The 16,388-nt window shown below is 27.6% G+C and overlaps 1 protein-coding gene across 2 annotated transcripts in view; it reads left to right on the top strand.

The window, feature by feature from the left end:
- The window catches only part of Oga (O-GlcNAcase), a 53,995-nt gene extending 41,462 nt beyond the window's left edge, over positions 1 to 12,533 (top strand). The window contains exons 9-15 of one of the 2 annotated variants that reach the window (XM_067272027.1): positions 4,463 to 4,516; positions 5,328 to 5,413; positions 5,951 to 6,055; positions 10,736 to 10,827; positions 10,900 to 11,098; positions 11,960 to 12,119; positions 12,191 to 12,533. In XM_067272027.1, coding sequence (XP_067128128.1) covers positions 4,463 to 4,516; positions 5,328 to 5,413; positions 5,951 to 6,055; positions 10,736 to 10,827; positions 10,900 to 11,098; positions 11,960 to 12,119; positions 12,191 to 12,327 — 833 coding nt within the window. In that variant the 3' untranslated portion in view covers positions 12,328 to 12,533. The remainder of the gene's footprint in view (positions 1 to 4,462; positions 4,517 to 5,327; positions 5,414 to 5,950; positions 6,056 to 10,735; positions 10,828 to 10,899; positions 11,099 to 11,959; positions 12,120 to 12,190) is intronic. The other variant, XM_067272028.1, reaches the window with a different exon arrangement.
- The last annotated feature ends 3,855 nt before the right edge of the window (positions 12,534 to 16,388 follow it).

The raw sequence follows: 16,388 nt of genomic DNA, 5'->3' as shown, positions 1-16,388 counted from the left end.
GGAAGGTTATCATCTGTTAGCACCCTTTTTGCTTCCATATCTTTATATAAAGCTATATTTTAATGTTATATGTGTCTTTTCTAATAAATACTGGAATTTTAGATTTATCTCAGAATAAGCATACCACATCATTTTTTATACACCATTCCTTATCTCTTTTTGCAAGTATTTGTAATATTGCTATTGTCTTTTATCTGGTTAAAGTGCAACATTTCAGATGATGGAGTAAGTCTTGCTGCATTAGCTTCTGGAAGAGATATTTTTGCAGAGATGTTTTCTAATTGTGCAATTGCATCTGGAATGTTTCTTTTGCCTTTAGGTACAAACTTGTGTCCATATGATAATGCAATCCTGATGTTGTCATTCATTTTAATCCTTCCAGGAAAAGCTTTGTATCCAAAGGATTATTTTTTAAAATTATTTCATGTGTTTGTTTTTAAGGATTCATTTTAATTTCTTAGTGATGTTTTGCATCAGCTTTAATTGCACATTCAATACTTTGAGGATAAAACTACTAATTTCAGAAACTAAAATTTATTCTTTATAAATAAACATTTTCATAAATTTTGGTTCCTGAAGTGAGGGGTTTTATATTTTTAGTTTTTAAATTTAACATTTTTTAATTTATAAGTATTTTCTAATATAATATAGCAATAAATTTTCAAATTGTGTTTGTCAAATATGAAGTTAACTTCAAAACGATTAAATGTAACAGTGTAACAAAGTCAGATTTTATGTTTGCTGTAATTCAGAATGTTGGAATGCATTGTGTAAGACATTTACATCAAACTTTATATTTAAATATTTCACTGTCACATGTTGTATTTAACAGATATCTGTACTGTAAAACCTTCATAATCTGTATAAAGCTGATTGAAGAAAATAGGAAGGATTCTAAAGTTATGAAGAATTGGCAAGTCTTAAGCAAATGAATTGCATTTTAAATATGTACTTCAATTCAAAATAACTAAATATTAAATGTTTGTAAAGTTAAAAACATAAATATCTTGTTGTGTTACTCAATTGTAATGAAAATTTAAATATGGATTATAATACTATCATAATTTTTAGTTGTTGCTTTTTTTTTTTAATACAGTCTTTCCTTAACTTACAATGGGGTTTTGTTCTGAAAAACAAATTATAAGTCTAAATAAATGGGCTATGTGCAAAGTTATATAATACATAATGTTGCATATTGTACAGTATGTAACATTGGTCTGGGCTATTGATTGCAGTAGTCCAAACTCAGCAATTACCATAACTGCCATGCCTAGGTATTATCTTAAGTTTTTCATTGAGACACAACAGGTCATTGTGCAGACAATATGTATGCTGTAAAAGATATAAGATGATGTATATATATATATATAAAGAAAAGTCTCAAAAAAGATCATTAATGCATCAATAGAACAGCTTGAATTCAAATTCTAACTGCTTTTCTGCACTTCCACTTCACTCACATTGGCCATCATATGTTGAAACATCGCAAGTCAAAGAGCATCTGCAGTTTATTTATTTGAACAAGCTATTAATGATGATGACATTTGAATGAGATGAATTATTAGTTTATTGGAATGGTCCAAGGAAAACAAGTTGTAGTCATGAAAGTAAAAAACTAATAGCAGATTTATATTTTAACTAAGTACTGTACATAGTACAGGTTCTCATGATGAGAACATTTTAGAATTGAACAGTTTTCAGTTCTTGCATTCAAATTCTCTTGTTTTTAGTTGAAATCACATTGAATTAATTTGGCTTAAACTAGAGAATTTGATCTAGTAATAAAATATTGCTTATGTAAGTAATAAAAATAAATTTTACTATAAAAATGAACATAATCACATGATATTTATCTGGTATAGTTTAAAGAAAAAAAAATACTGAAACTTGTCCAAATGGAAAAAAATTCAATATCATGTGATTGCAGTTTACATAGATTTCACTGTATTAGTTTGTATCTATGATAGTTCAATTAGTTTCTTTGCAAGAATGTCATATCAGCAATATCAATTAAACGTTTAACTTAAATGGATATAACCATCATATTTTACTTATAAATTAGAAAAATACATTCTAATATCTGTAAATTCTCAAAGGATGCTTATTCAGTTGTAATTTAGATAATTATATATTTATTAAGGAGTAACTCAATAATTCAATTGTAATTAATGATTTGTTCTGATCTGTTATATTGTTTTCTAATTTTTTTACATGTACACATCCTGTACAGTGGACACCATGTAATATTATTAATTGGTACAATATTGAGCAACATTACACAGTGATGTTATTGAGTTATATTTTATATGTAAATGGACTAATTGATGCCAAAAGTTCATATACCTACTACTATAAGTTTTTAAAATATCATTGTAAACTTATACTTTTATAAATTATGCTATAAAAAGTAGTAAAATAACAACAATATAAAATAATAATTAAGGCTGTAATAAAATAATAATAATAACTGAAAATATTACACTTTCTTTTGGCAACATTGTGTGAAAATTCTTAACTTGCAACATTTCATGCAAGAAAAGCCCACAGTCCTACTGGTGTCAGTTTTACTGGTTTCATATGCAGTTATATAAGCAAATGTTATCTGAATTAATATCTTATGGAGAAATAATAATACACAAAAGTGGCATAACAAATGTCAATTTTACATTTAGAGAATATTAAGCATTTTGTATCTCAAAAATTATTAATAAATGTTCTATGAATTTTTGTTTCAATTGTTTGTGAATTGTGTATTTGTAAAAACACACGAAATAGTATTATTATTGTTTTCTTCAAATGAGTTGATAAATTATTATTTAATTTAAAAAAATATATAACCATGGATAATTTGATTGTGATTAAGCAAATTGTATTTCACGAATTTTGTAATTATTTTATTTATTCTAACATATTTTTCTAATTTTAAATTAGAATTCTTTTTGGGTTGCAGTTTGAAAATTATAGACCTATAAATTCCCATCGTCATCCATCTGTCTATCTTTCCTTAATCTCAGGAATGGAGTTAGATAGATGAAAGACTAAACCAGATTGGATTCGGGGCAGGAGGCCCCGATTAACTATATAAGAGCCTCTGCTGCAAATCAAATGTCAATGTTGTTTCAATTCAAAAATTTCCCCTGAAAGAGGTTAGTAATAGATGACTCTATTGTAAAAGGAAAAGTGTGATGTACAGGGGCAAGCCGCAACTAATTTGAGGTGGAGAGCATATATTTTTAATTAAATACCGGAATTGTGGCAATGTCACGATAAATAATTGCTCATTTACTGTTAATTATTATTTAATGAAAAATTTTATGATAATCAGTGTCATATTTATTTGATTAAATATTTGTTCAGTTGTTAAATTTTTTTCTATTGAAATATCTCAAAATATTTCATAAATTGAATAGATTATTTATGTCTCAATTAAATTTATTTTCTTTTTAAGTGCGTATATATTAAGTTGGTTTTTGTGATCTAAATGAAAGATATTTTTAAATTGACAGCTAAGAATAAAAACTTTTTAATACCAGATTCATGTTTTATACATTGCCATTTACTTCATTTTATATATGTATATCATTTATTGTAGAATTTATTACAACTGAAATATAGTTGTTTTTTAATTTTTCAGAATTACAGGCATTATTAAAAGCATAGGAATGCAATCAAGAAATTGGGATGTGAGTGTGCTGCATTAAGAATATTATTTTTGTTTCAGGTGTGAACAGGTTCTGATGACTAATTTGTTTCAGTTTTTAATTTTAATTTTGTTTTTTCAAGGTAACCAGCAATCTGAAAATAAACTTACAAATGATTATAGAATAAAACCTTAGTAATTCAGTACTGACAATAAAGCACTGCCAATAATCTGATTTAAAAGTTGATAGATAGAAAGATTTGGCCAAATAAGGAGTTACAACAGTATCAGCTAAATTGAACTACAATGAGTAGAATGAAATTGGCTCATTACTACCAAACCCAATAGGAGTTTCTTTTTTTATTTCTAATAATTGGAAGTGCTTATATTCTTTGAATTACTTCTAACTAATATTTTAATCCTCCCAAGCTTAGTAGCAAATAGTTGATAGATTGATTTTTATATATTATTATTTGATAGTCTGGCATATTTAGCAATCCTAAGGATGCCAAACTATCAAAAATTTTATAAATGTTTAATTTTCTTTCTATATGAAAATAGGAGCGTGAGTTTATGAGTGCTATTTATATAAGAATTAAAATTTCAAAAGATTGCTAGTTTCGTTGAATACTAAATTACTTTTAATTATTTTCAGAACAACTGCTCGTAGGAATTGGCTGTAGCAATCAAATTTCGTACATCTGGAATAGATTAAATATATAAATATATGTTTTCAGTAATAATTTTAATTAAAAATAATTTTTTATCAAACAGAAATATGCTAATCTATTTATTTTTTCTTTTTTCCCCTCACTGCTTTAGCACTTGGAAGAGTACCAACAGGTGTGACCAGCTTCTTGTCTCCTCCATTTACATGTAGGCACTCTTCATGACGTTCAACCTTTCATTTAAATTTAGTTGTTACAGTTATACAACAAAATCTGTCTAAGTATTAACAGTTTTGAAATCATGTATGTTACTTTTATAGTGATGTAATGCTTACAAAGTATTGTTTTTATCAAATTCTATAAATTTGACAGATCTTGTTGTTATAAATACGGAATTAATTATTATTCAATGAAATTATTAGGGAAGAACAATGCTGCAGAGATGAAGGGAAAGCTGTTTCTACACTAATATTGTTTATACTTTACAGAGGTGTAATTAATTTGTATCATGGATGGATATATCTCGACAAGAAAACAACTAATTCATCACTTTTCTTTTCTTAATTCTTATTCTATCCAAGGAACACACAACTAAGAAGATTATGACTGTGTTTTGTTTTACCATCTAGATTGATTTTATGTTAGTAATTTTGCAGAAGCAAAGAATGCTTACCAGTGCTAATCAGTTAGATGGTGAAAGCATGGCAGATGCTTTAAAATTGATTTTCTTTCAGAATAGTTAGGAAAAATATGTAAAAGCTGTCTGGTAATCAAACAAATTAATATTTCCTCAAAATTTGGATTACCAAATTGCTTATTTTTCCTATTCATGTGCTATGCATTTCCTAACAAAAAACTTCTTAGCAGGATGTGTGATGTGCAATATTTTATACTTCATATGCCATTATTATATTTTCTGCAGCAATTTAATATTTGTTGTTTAATTTCTTTTATATGTTTTAGCAGTAATTAAACTTCATAATCAATTAGTTCTTTTTTCCTTGAATTGAAAATTTTAGGGTTCTCAAAAGGTTATAAGGAAGCATTCATGAGTGGAGAGCAAGAACCATGGCTCTTTAGAGGTGGTCTGACTGCTGAATTGCAAGTATGTATTTGGTTGATAATCTATGCGCTGCGTTTACATTAACAGTCCTTTTTTTCTGTAGGATTCTTTTTTTAAGTTAAGATTTCATAATAAGATAAGAATACCCGTAATGTGCCAAGTTTCAATGCATAAAAATATTTCTGATAATGGTAATGCATTATTTGGAAATATTTTGAAAATGGTATTGAATTTCAAGATATATATCATTATTTATTATTGTTATTATTTTGTTAAATTAGAAATTTATGTATGTATAAAAGTAGATTAATTGTAAAATAAAATAATTCGTTATTAGATTAATTGTATTTATTATTTTAAAACATAATTAAATTATACAATTTTTTATTTCAATGTTAATTAATGAGTTTATTGTGAAAGTTAACTAATTATTATTATTAGCAAAATAATTTTAATTATAAACTTAAACTGTTAGATATAATGAAAACAATATCCTGAATGGATAAAAGAATGGATAAAATAATAATTCAGTCTTTAAAATTATAGAAGTAATTATTTTTAATATTTTTTGATATTTAGAGATTATTACCACTTGAAAGTGTAAGTGATCTCTTCTTATATAAACCTCCAGAACTGCCTACAAGTAAAATTTATACAATACGTCCTTATTTGGCAAGTGATGAGGTAATTTATTATTATTTTTTAACTTGTTTCAATTTTTTTTTTAATTAATATATGGGGTGTTCAAGAAATAATGTTTGACTATAAAAAAATGGAAAAAAATAGTAATGATAACAGAAAAGGAAAAAGTTTTGTTAAGTAATTAGTACGAGACCAGTTATTTTTCTGTGTAGTCACTATTATGATTTAAGTACTTGTCGTAGTGTGATACTAGTTTTTGGGTTCCTTCATCATGGACTTTCAGCACCAGTTCGTTCAGCCAATTAGTAACAGCTTCTTTTGCCTCATCATCCATTCCAAATCCACCTAAAAACTCTTTCACCTATTTCCCAAGCTGAAAGTCACTGGGACTCATCAGAAATTTGACTGGGATTGGTTGTAAATGTTCAGCCAAATTTCTGAAGCACAGCTTGAGGGGCTGTAGCAGTATGTGGTGCAGTGGCATACATTATCTTTCTTCATTAAACATTAAATAACATTTTCTCACTCTTGATTTCTTCATAATATGATCACCATCCACTTCTGTGATTTGTTTATGAATTTCTCTAGGATAAACTTTTTTGTGTTTAGAAAATGAATAACACTTCATACTTTGCATTTGGCAGGATTTTCAATTTTTTTTACATATTTTAACCTTTGACAAAACAGTAACAATAAGCCTGCCATTATCAAAACTCTACATGTGCTAAGCTAACAGATCAGAGAACAAATTGACCTTGAATCAGTGGTGGTCACTTTCCTTTGCAGAGTGCTATGGTGCATCTGCTGAATTTGAATTATTGGAATAAAATTATTAAAAAACTTTTTTCTATTGAGTTTGGCTTTTTATTAATTTACTGAATAAAGATTTTGATATTGGATATTGTTTCACATATGTCCACACCATTGTAAAGTTTACGAGGCTTCCTGTGGAATGACATTGTTCTGTAAACAAAACCTCTTTCAAGACTAAACAATTCCATAAACTAAACAATGTATGATTTTGCATATGCAGAGAAAATACATCATGATTTTTCAGAATCATCAAATTCAAGAAATGGCAATTAATTAAAGCATAATTATGTGCAAAAAGTCTACAGAAAATCACCCCCTTATGCTTACAGCCAGCTAAAAAACTGCCTGTGACTACAGGTTAATTGTAAGGTATTAGTGATAAAATTTTTTAAATGTTAGATTATTAAGAGTTCTCTTAAATTTATAATTTTGCCAGACTAACATCATCTTTAAAATCATAAAATAAATTAAAATTTAAATATGCCAATTTGATGATATAATATACTAGTGGTCAGCATGATCCCTTTTTTGGAGGCCTATTCCAAGTGTTTTCTGTTGCTCTCTCTTTGTATTGCATTTTGTAATTATTGCTTTTAAAATTTTTATTTAGAATATTTTCTAAAATAAAAATGTAAAACTAATATTAAGTATTAGTTAGCTATGGAATTGTAAGTTTTAAAATTTATTTGCAACTCTCATTAAAAGAAGCAAGTGTTTGCACTACTGCCAGAACATCAAAATAAAAAAAAATAAAAACTTAGCATGATCACAATTTATCCTGTCTGGTTTTAAAGATTTTAAAATAATATGATCTTTTAACATAGAGCAACAAATAAATTTTCATATTTTATGTGTAAAAATTAAAATTAACCTCTTACGTAAGTTTGTGCTAGGTTTAAAAAACTGCATATGAAGTTAGTCTCTAATTATAGCAATAAAATCATCAATAAACAGCACTTGTAAATTATTTGCATTTTTACTATATAAGTAATGTTTAGTCAGTTTTTTAAAAAGTTTTTCATACTGTACACATAAGTTTCTGTTTAAAATTTCATTTAGGTCAAAAATAAAAAAAACCCAAAACACTTACAACTTCCCAGGTTCCCCTTTTATCAAATTCAAATACATATATTAAAGCTCTTCACACAGTGCTTTAACTAATCATGCCAAGCTATGAACATGCGAATGGCACTTCTGCATAGGTATTAATAGTTCTAGAAAAACTTCGGCATTCTCAAGAAAATCATGATTAAATAGTGAGTCTTGAGGCTTTGGTAGTTTAAGTACAAGTAAATACTACACATTCACAAAATTTCATCGAAATCAGTGATGACAACATCCCAGGTTCCCCTTGTTAATGCCAAAATTTTTATGTACTGTAATAGTTAATTGAATTTTAATATTCTTATCAACTGTTTTGAATGATGCTCATCTTCGTTTAAATTAGAAGAGAGAACTTGAAATTAATACAAATTTTTAGTCGGAAAAATTACATAACTTTGAGTATAAAATGTTCCAAGCACATGTTTCAGGCCAAACACCAGGGTGGTGTTTCTCAAACTTTCCAATGGTTCTTCTAGAATAAGATTCAATTACTATTATTTTTTAAACTTTAGTTGGTGGTTTTTTAATACAGGTAAATATTTTGAGAAGCATTTCTTATTCCATGATATAATATGCTTCTTTCTTCTGAGAACTTGAGGACCTCATTAACACTTTTGTGGATTCCCAGAGATCCTTGCACCACAGATTGAGAAACGCTGCATTACCCAAATTATTTCAGGTGTTTTATTAACAAAAGAAGAGTACTCTGGTATGAAAAGTTTTAGTGTCAGCTCTAGTCATGTTACACTGTAGTATAGCTGTGTTCTTTGAGGTTCACTTTATTTTGCTAGAACTGTTTTTACATGGCCAAAGCAATGAAACTGAAATAGTTTTTTGTAAATTTTATTTTTAACTATTTATTTTATAAATTAATATTTTTATATTTAAATATTTTTTCATTTTATTCTACTTTTGAACATATTCTACAGATATTTGAAAATTCAGATTGATTACTTTTTTCAAATGTACTTGATCTGACCTTAAATAGGTGAAAACATTTATTATTAAATAATTTTTCTGGAATTAAGAAGATTGTTTTTGTTTTATTTGGCTCCACTGCTATTCAAAGCTTTTGATATTTTGTAATGGTAATTACATTGATCCAATAATCTGCTTGATGCATATCTAGTGTAGAATCATACAATAGTAGCATTTCTGAATATGGCCCCGTGAGAAGAGAATTAAACTCTTGTACTATATAACATGTCATTGCTTTGTTGATAAATGGATGATGTGTGCTTGTGTACAATTCACAAATAAAACCACATAACTTCTATAATAGCTGTCAACTTCTGATCCTGAAAGCTTAACTGACTCCTATTCAATCCCTTAGATTTTGTCAATCCTCCTGGATTGTCTTATTGATCATTTTAGAGACTAAAAAAGTACTACTGTGATCAAAAAGTACTAAGAATGGTTCATTTAAACTGCACATGTGCAAGAAGGCACTGTCGTCATTTGGTATGACTTTTATTGGCATCTAGCAGTAACCCATATGTCATCGTCTGTTTTAATCTGCAAATAATTGCTTGTTTTATGTATGGAGAATTTTTGCACTTGTGATTTTTTCCGAAATGTTGAGTGTAATGAGTAAAGAATGTGCATTAAATTTTGTTTTTTCAATGGATATACTGCTATAAAAATGTTGGAAATGTTGCAAAAAGCCTTTGTTGATAATAATCTATCAAAAAAAGTTTTCAAGTGATACAAGATGTTCAAGGAATGTGTCGAAGATGAACTACACACTGGTAGATCATCCACTTCAACTGACAAACAACACATCTCTCAAGTCAGATTTTATGCTCAATGATCATTATTTTAATAATTAGGGACATTATTGAACATGTTCCAATATCATTTGGATCTTGTCAAGCAATTTTAAAAGACCATTTGAGCTTACTATGTGTCACTTCTTGAGTCGTCCTGAAAATATCAAATTTTTCCCAAAAACAATAACATGTTCAAGTGGCCAAGGAAATGCTTCTTCAAGGGTGAATCATTTTTAAAATGCATTGATATGAGTGATGAAACATGAATCTGTGCTTTTGACACTGAAACAGCTCAATAATCGAGTGCATGACACTTGAAAGGTGAAACAAGACCAAAAAGACCATGGCAAAGTCCATCAAGAATCAAGATCATGTTGACTGTTTTCTTTGATTGTCATGGTGCTGTGCATCACAAATTCTTTCTGACTGACTAAACTGTCAACAATGAATATTATTTGAGTGTTTTGTGTCATTTATGTGAAGCAATTTGTAGAAAATGACCTGATTTGTAGCAAGAAAATTTATGGATTTGCACCACCATAATGCACCTGCTCACGATGCTCTTGTTATGAATTTTTTGTCAAAAATTCAAAAAAATACAGTTCCACAAGTTCCATATTCATCTGATATGGCTGTATGACTTTTTCCTGTTTTCTCCACTAAAATTTCTGCTTCATTTTAAGTTAATTGATGCCATAAAACAAGATTTGTTGAGAGTCCTGAAGAGGTTCATGAAAATCACTTTAAAACATGTTTTAATAATGGGAAAAAATGTTGGCATACAATAAGTGCTTTGCAGTGGGAGAGGAATACTTTGAAGGAGATGAAATAAATTTAAATCTTGTGTTTTATTGAAGCATTCTCTATACTTTTTTATCGCAGACATATGATTCATTTTGTGCACCTTGTTATATTATAAGATATTATTTTATTACAAAGTTAAAATACTTGGATACACATATTTTAAAAAGTTAGTTTTGCATTGATATTTTAAAAAATTTTAACAATGAAACTATCTATATTTGATTATATTTAGGCTGCTGTATATGAAGTATGTCGTAAGACTTGTGATGATGGAGGAGATGGCAGTGAAGTATTTCCTGATTATCCAAATCTTATTGGTGATAAGTAAGTAATATTTTGATAATGCATATGTATCATAATTTAAAAAATTTTTAATCTTATTTTTATATTTCTTAGATTGGTTGGTGGCTTTTTATGTTTGAGCCCAGAATATTGTTTTGTTGTGGAAGATGAATCTGGTGTTTGTGGTTATGCTCTTGCTGCCCTTGATGCTCAACAGTTTCAAAAGAAGTTAGAAATGGCTTGGATAACAGAACTTTGTTCAAAATATCCTGCTCCTAAAAAAGATAATGGAGAAATGATGACACCATCAGAGGTAATTACTTTTTTAAAATTCTTGATAAATTAGTTTTTTATGCTCTATCATGGTGAAAAAACTCAAAAATAGTTTTACTTTATAAAATTGATACTTCAGTTATGTCAGTTGATATTGATTGAATAATTCCAAATAACACATTTGATCACAATGCTTAAGCAGTATTTCACAGGTTCTGTCATGTCAAAATTTTTGTTTTACAATTCTATGTGCAACTTTTATATATTATTGAAAAACACCTTTCTTGCTCTGGACGTTCCAAATTATGCCTAAACTGAAGAAGACTATTTAAGATAGCTGAAAACATTAGTTCATTTAATTTTAATTTAAAAAATTTGCTAGAAAAAGTGAGAAAGGTGTTTTTGGTGAGAAAGGGGTCTACTGAAAAAGACCAAAGTGAAAAAATGTCACTTCAAAAAATTTCCCTAAGTTTTCTGTCAATAAAAAATCCTCAATCTGGAAACATGGGTGTCATTGCATAAAAACTGCCTTTGGTTCTTAACCTCGCTTCTTGTTTTGCTGTTTGAACTTGTAGCATGACATTGCTAGGTGTGTACGCGGGACTCCCATCACACAGCAGCTTGACATTCTGCTGTTTTTTCCTGAAGTGTGATTTTTGATTCAATTTCATGCCAAATGTTGGAATAAGTGGACTAGGATTTTTATCATCAGTATTATATTACAGAAGACAGAAAATTAGTAGCTTTATATCAGTATATAACAGATAATTATTTCTGATTTAAACTTTAAAGAACTCTAAAAGAAATATATTAGTATTATAAATATTAGAATTTTTATTTTTTTTTAACCTGACAATTTAAGACTATCCTATAAGTTTATATAATATTTTTTATTTTTCAGGAAATAATTAGCAGTTTCCACAATTACAAATGTGCTATGCCTGAAGAAGTTTATAAACATCATCCTTCTGTTGTAAGAATGGGAATTCTTCCAACTGTGTCTGACCTAAGTGTGCCAAAACGCCTTCTGGCATGTGTGTTGTCCACATTAAAAGCAAATGGTAAAATTATTTTTGTAATTAAATAAAAGAAGGATAATTTTTAAAAATAGTAATAATGATACATTTTATAGGATCCCATGGTCTGTTCAGTGAAGTGAATGTAGGTGACAAAACTGTAGTAGAATTTTATTCCAAACTTGGGTTTTTGGAAATTTCATTACCCAGTTACACTTGTGAAGATACTTTTTATCTTGGAAGAACATTCTAACCAATGTATCTTTATACACCTGTATAAATGTGTTTATCATCATGTGGCTTTGCTTCGTAAGAAGCGATGTATAAGTAAGTGCATTGCATTTAAGTGTAGTGTAAAGATTTTGATGCAATTTCCTATTTTGATAGGGTGTATTAATTTCTGTTTAAAAGCATTGGGAAATTTGTATCTGTGTAAAATAAAAATTGTCATGTAATACATTAATGACTCAATATGTATTTTATTACTTAGCTGAATTTAATTATATAAAATGTTGAGTTAAGATTCACTAATTGAAATCTAAATAATCAATTGCTAAAAATGATTCACATTGATTTATAGAATATATTTTATCTGAAAATGAGTTTTCTGTCTGATCTGTTATTTTGAATAAGTAGATAAAAGACATTATTTATTAACTAAATTACAAATTAAAAGTAAAAAAATATCAAAAACATTGTTCTGTAAAAATATTCAATATGAACGTTCACATTGGCATTATTCTCAGAAGATCAGACTTAAGATTTTATTAAGACATTAGTCAAATTTGTTATTGAATTTGAATGTTTATTCACTGAAAGCTGCCTTACAGTACAGTGTTTATAATGCAGTTTATTATCAAATCCATTACATGAAAAATCAAGTACTATTATTAATGTTTTAAACATTTTTTAAAGTTACTTTAATATGAAGATGTTATTTTTACACAAACTATGATTGTAGAAAAAGCAAATTCTACAAACTGATTGTAGAATTCAATTTTTCTAATGTAATTACAATTATTTTTGTAAAATGTTCATTGTTGTTATTTTGTAAATAGGACTGAAATTAAAAATTTTCCTCCACTAAGGTCAATATTATGTTTCTAAAATACGGAACAGTGAAGCCAATGATAGTTTAAAAGATTTTTTCTTTTATCAAGCCAATTTTCTTACTTACATTAAACTTTTGAATTATAATGAAAAATTTTGCATTGTTAAATTTTTATTTTTGTTATATAATTTCTTTTAGTTTAATTTGCCTAAATATTTTTTAAAACTGTTAGATGCGGTGTGCATACACAATACAGCACGCAGCAGTTAGTTTCTATTTGTTCTTAAGCTTTTTACCGTATTAGTACTTTATTCAATTTTTAGATTATTTATTAAGTTATATTAACAACAGTGATTAACTTGAGGAAACAATTCCATCCAACAGTATCATTGTGCTCTTTTTGAATGATCAATAAATATGAATGAATTTGTAATGAACACAACATTAATTAACTGATTAAGAATAAGTTTATGAATTATTTTTCTTTGCTTGCTTTTATTAGACATGATAATTTAAAATTAAAAATAATAAAACTGAATATTGCCCAGCAAATAAAATTATGTAAATTTACACATCAATACCAAAAATCCATTAACAGAAATACTTTAATAAACAAATATTTTCGACTGATCATCATCAGTTGAATCTGCAATATTTCAATAGAGATTGTAAATGAGCTACCATCAGTTTATAAATGGTTTTATATAAATTTTATATGTGAAAATAAAAAATTGTTTTATATGATGCAGTAAACTAAAGAAAACAAATATGATTTATACTAGCTTTTTACGAAATTCTTTCAGCTAGGGACCATTAGCTTAAAGTATTTTTTCTTGATCTTGCTTTATGTACAGCGGTCTGGGAAGTCATGTCATACCCTTTTATTTAACTTGTAAAGGAAATACTAAAACATGTTATATGTCAGAACATCTTACATTTTACTTGTCCAGAACATCAGAATGAGCTCTATTGTTATCATGATAGCCTGATACAGTGCCTAGCTACTTTGATATTTTAGAGAGATAATGTGGTATGAGAAAAAATCATTCCTATCACTGCATTCTTCAACTCTTCTGTTGTCTGAGAACACTGTTGACTGACTCTGATAAAATCCCATAAGATATTGCCTAGCATAATAAGATCAGTACTTTTTGATGGTCATGAGAAAAGCATTGGTGATACTTTGGATCCTCACCCAATCCATCTATTTGGAAATAGTTTGTCCAAGCACCTACAGTTTTGTCAAAGAGAGAGTCAGTCAGTCAGTAGTTCTATCAGATAACAAGAGTTGAAGAATGCAGTAATTAGTGAATTTTCTTTCTCACAACATATTATCTTTGAAAAACATCTTAGAGAACTTGATGCAGTATCAGACAATGGATTCGTGCTGATTTACTGAACAAGTAAAGTATATTCCGACATATAATATGTTTCAGTTTCTCCTTTACAAGAATAAAATGCAGGGTAACCTGATTTCCTTGGTAGATACCCTGTGCATATTTTATGCACAACATTTTGTCACAATTAGCATTTTAGATCAAGTTCATGATGATTGTTGTGCAAAATTATAAGAACATACTGCATTTAAATAATAATAAATTTTTAAAATTATCAAATCTATTTTTATTAAATATTTATTACTTTTTTACTACATATTCTAATTTTTAAATTTTCTAATAAATAGTGCGAATCATGTACCATATTTTGGAAATGCTGATCTGTATTACAGGTATCTTTTATATTTTGAAATCTCGTATTTATTGTGATTTTGATAATTAACTCAAAAGTGTCACTAACATAACATTGTAATTTAGAAAAAAAAAATTTTAGAATTTTGCTGAATAAAAGCATTCACGATTCATGTATATAATAAATATATAATAATAATAAATATCAAATTAAGAAATATATTTTTCATAGAAACAACAATCAAACAACTAATTTAAATTTATTCTAAATTGAAGTATTTTTAGTAGTTAACTCATTTGTGATATTAATTAACTATTATATAACTTATGATCATATTAATTAAAAAGTTTTGTTTATCATTAATGGATATACCTTTATATTGAATTGGTCACATGATTATGTGGAATGTTGGCCTACCGCTGTAGGAATTCAATTTCACATTTTTACCTACATACACAGTTTGGCATTAGTGATATGAATTGTAGTGTCATTTTCAGGATTCTCAGTCTCGTCTTTATGCTGATCAATTCTCTTTGAGTCAAGCCTGTCCATAATGAGAAAAATGCCTTAATATGAAGAAGTTTTCCTGTATTAATTTATAGTAGTGAATGCTATAATAGAACTTGCTACTTTATATTTATAAATATTACGTAAGTTTAATCTGATATATTTCATTTTCTGAATTATTTCTTACTTCATTCTTTTGTTTCTGTCTTTTATTTTTCACTTTCATTTTTATCATCATTTTATAGAAGTTGCTGGGGGCACATGCCCAGAATGTCCACCAATAAATCTGTTGGTTTGTAATTATTATTATTTTACAGATAACTGATAAAGTTAAGTTTTTGCAACTGCATTAATAATGAGTGATATCTATTAAAATTTTCAAAATTATTTTAAAGTATTTCAGACTTAGTTTGCTGGAAAATATTTGATTATTATTTTGTAGTACTTAATATAATTTTTTTAAATAATAATACTTTGTTATACAAAGTTTCTAACTTAAACTAAATAGTGAGAAAATTTATATAGTAAGTTAAAAAATACTTTTCATGTTTATGTGTAGATATGCATGATCATTAATTGTCAAAAATATATAAAAATGAATCTATAAAACTCAGAACTACTTATCATATAATCATTCATTGAAATTTAAAATTTGATGGGGGTTTTTTTTGTATTTATCCTCTGTCAGTTTTATACTGAAGAAGCAAAACATTGCCTCAAACTGGAAAATATTGTCTGTAATTTGTGTATCCTTAAAAAAAAAAAGGTCAAAAACTCACCACTAGTAGGGAATGGTGCTGTATGCAATATTGTTAAATGAAATAAGACATGAAGACATCGGTTGTAAATGTTTTTAATTGTTTCTAAAACTTGTTACAAAGCATGTTCACTGTGGCAGCCACCATTTTCTGAAAGCAAGTTAAATTTCTCCTGATATGCTGAGCTGCTGTTGAGAACACAATGATGCAATTTAACTTGCTTTCAGAAAATGGTGGATGCCACATTGAACATGCTTTGTAACACGTTTTAGAAACAATTAAAAACATTTACAACCGATGTCTTCATGT

This window comes from Centruroides vittatus, unplaced genomic scaffold, assembly GCF_030686945.1.
Source record: "Centruroides vittatus isolate TY-2023 unplaced genomic scaffold, ASM3068694v2 contig_417, whole genome shotgun sequence".
Taxonomy (NCBI): Eukaryota; Metazoa; Arthropoda; class Arachnida; order Scorpiones; family Buthidae; genus Centruroides; species Centruroides vittatus.
Note: the sequence above shows the minus strand (reverse complement) of the source record. Positions and strands in the feature narration are given on the sequence as shown.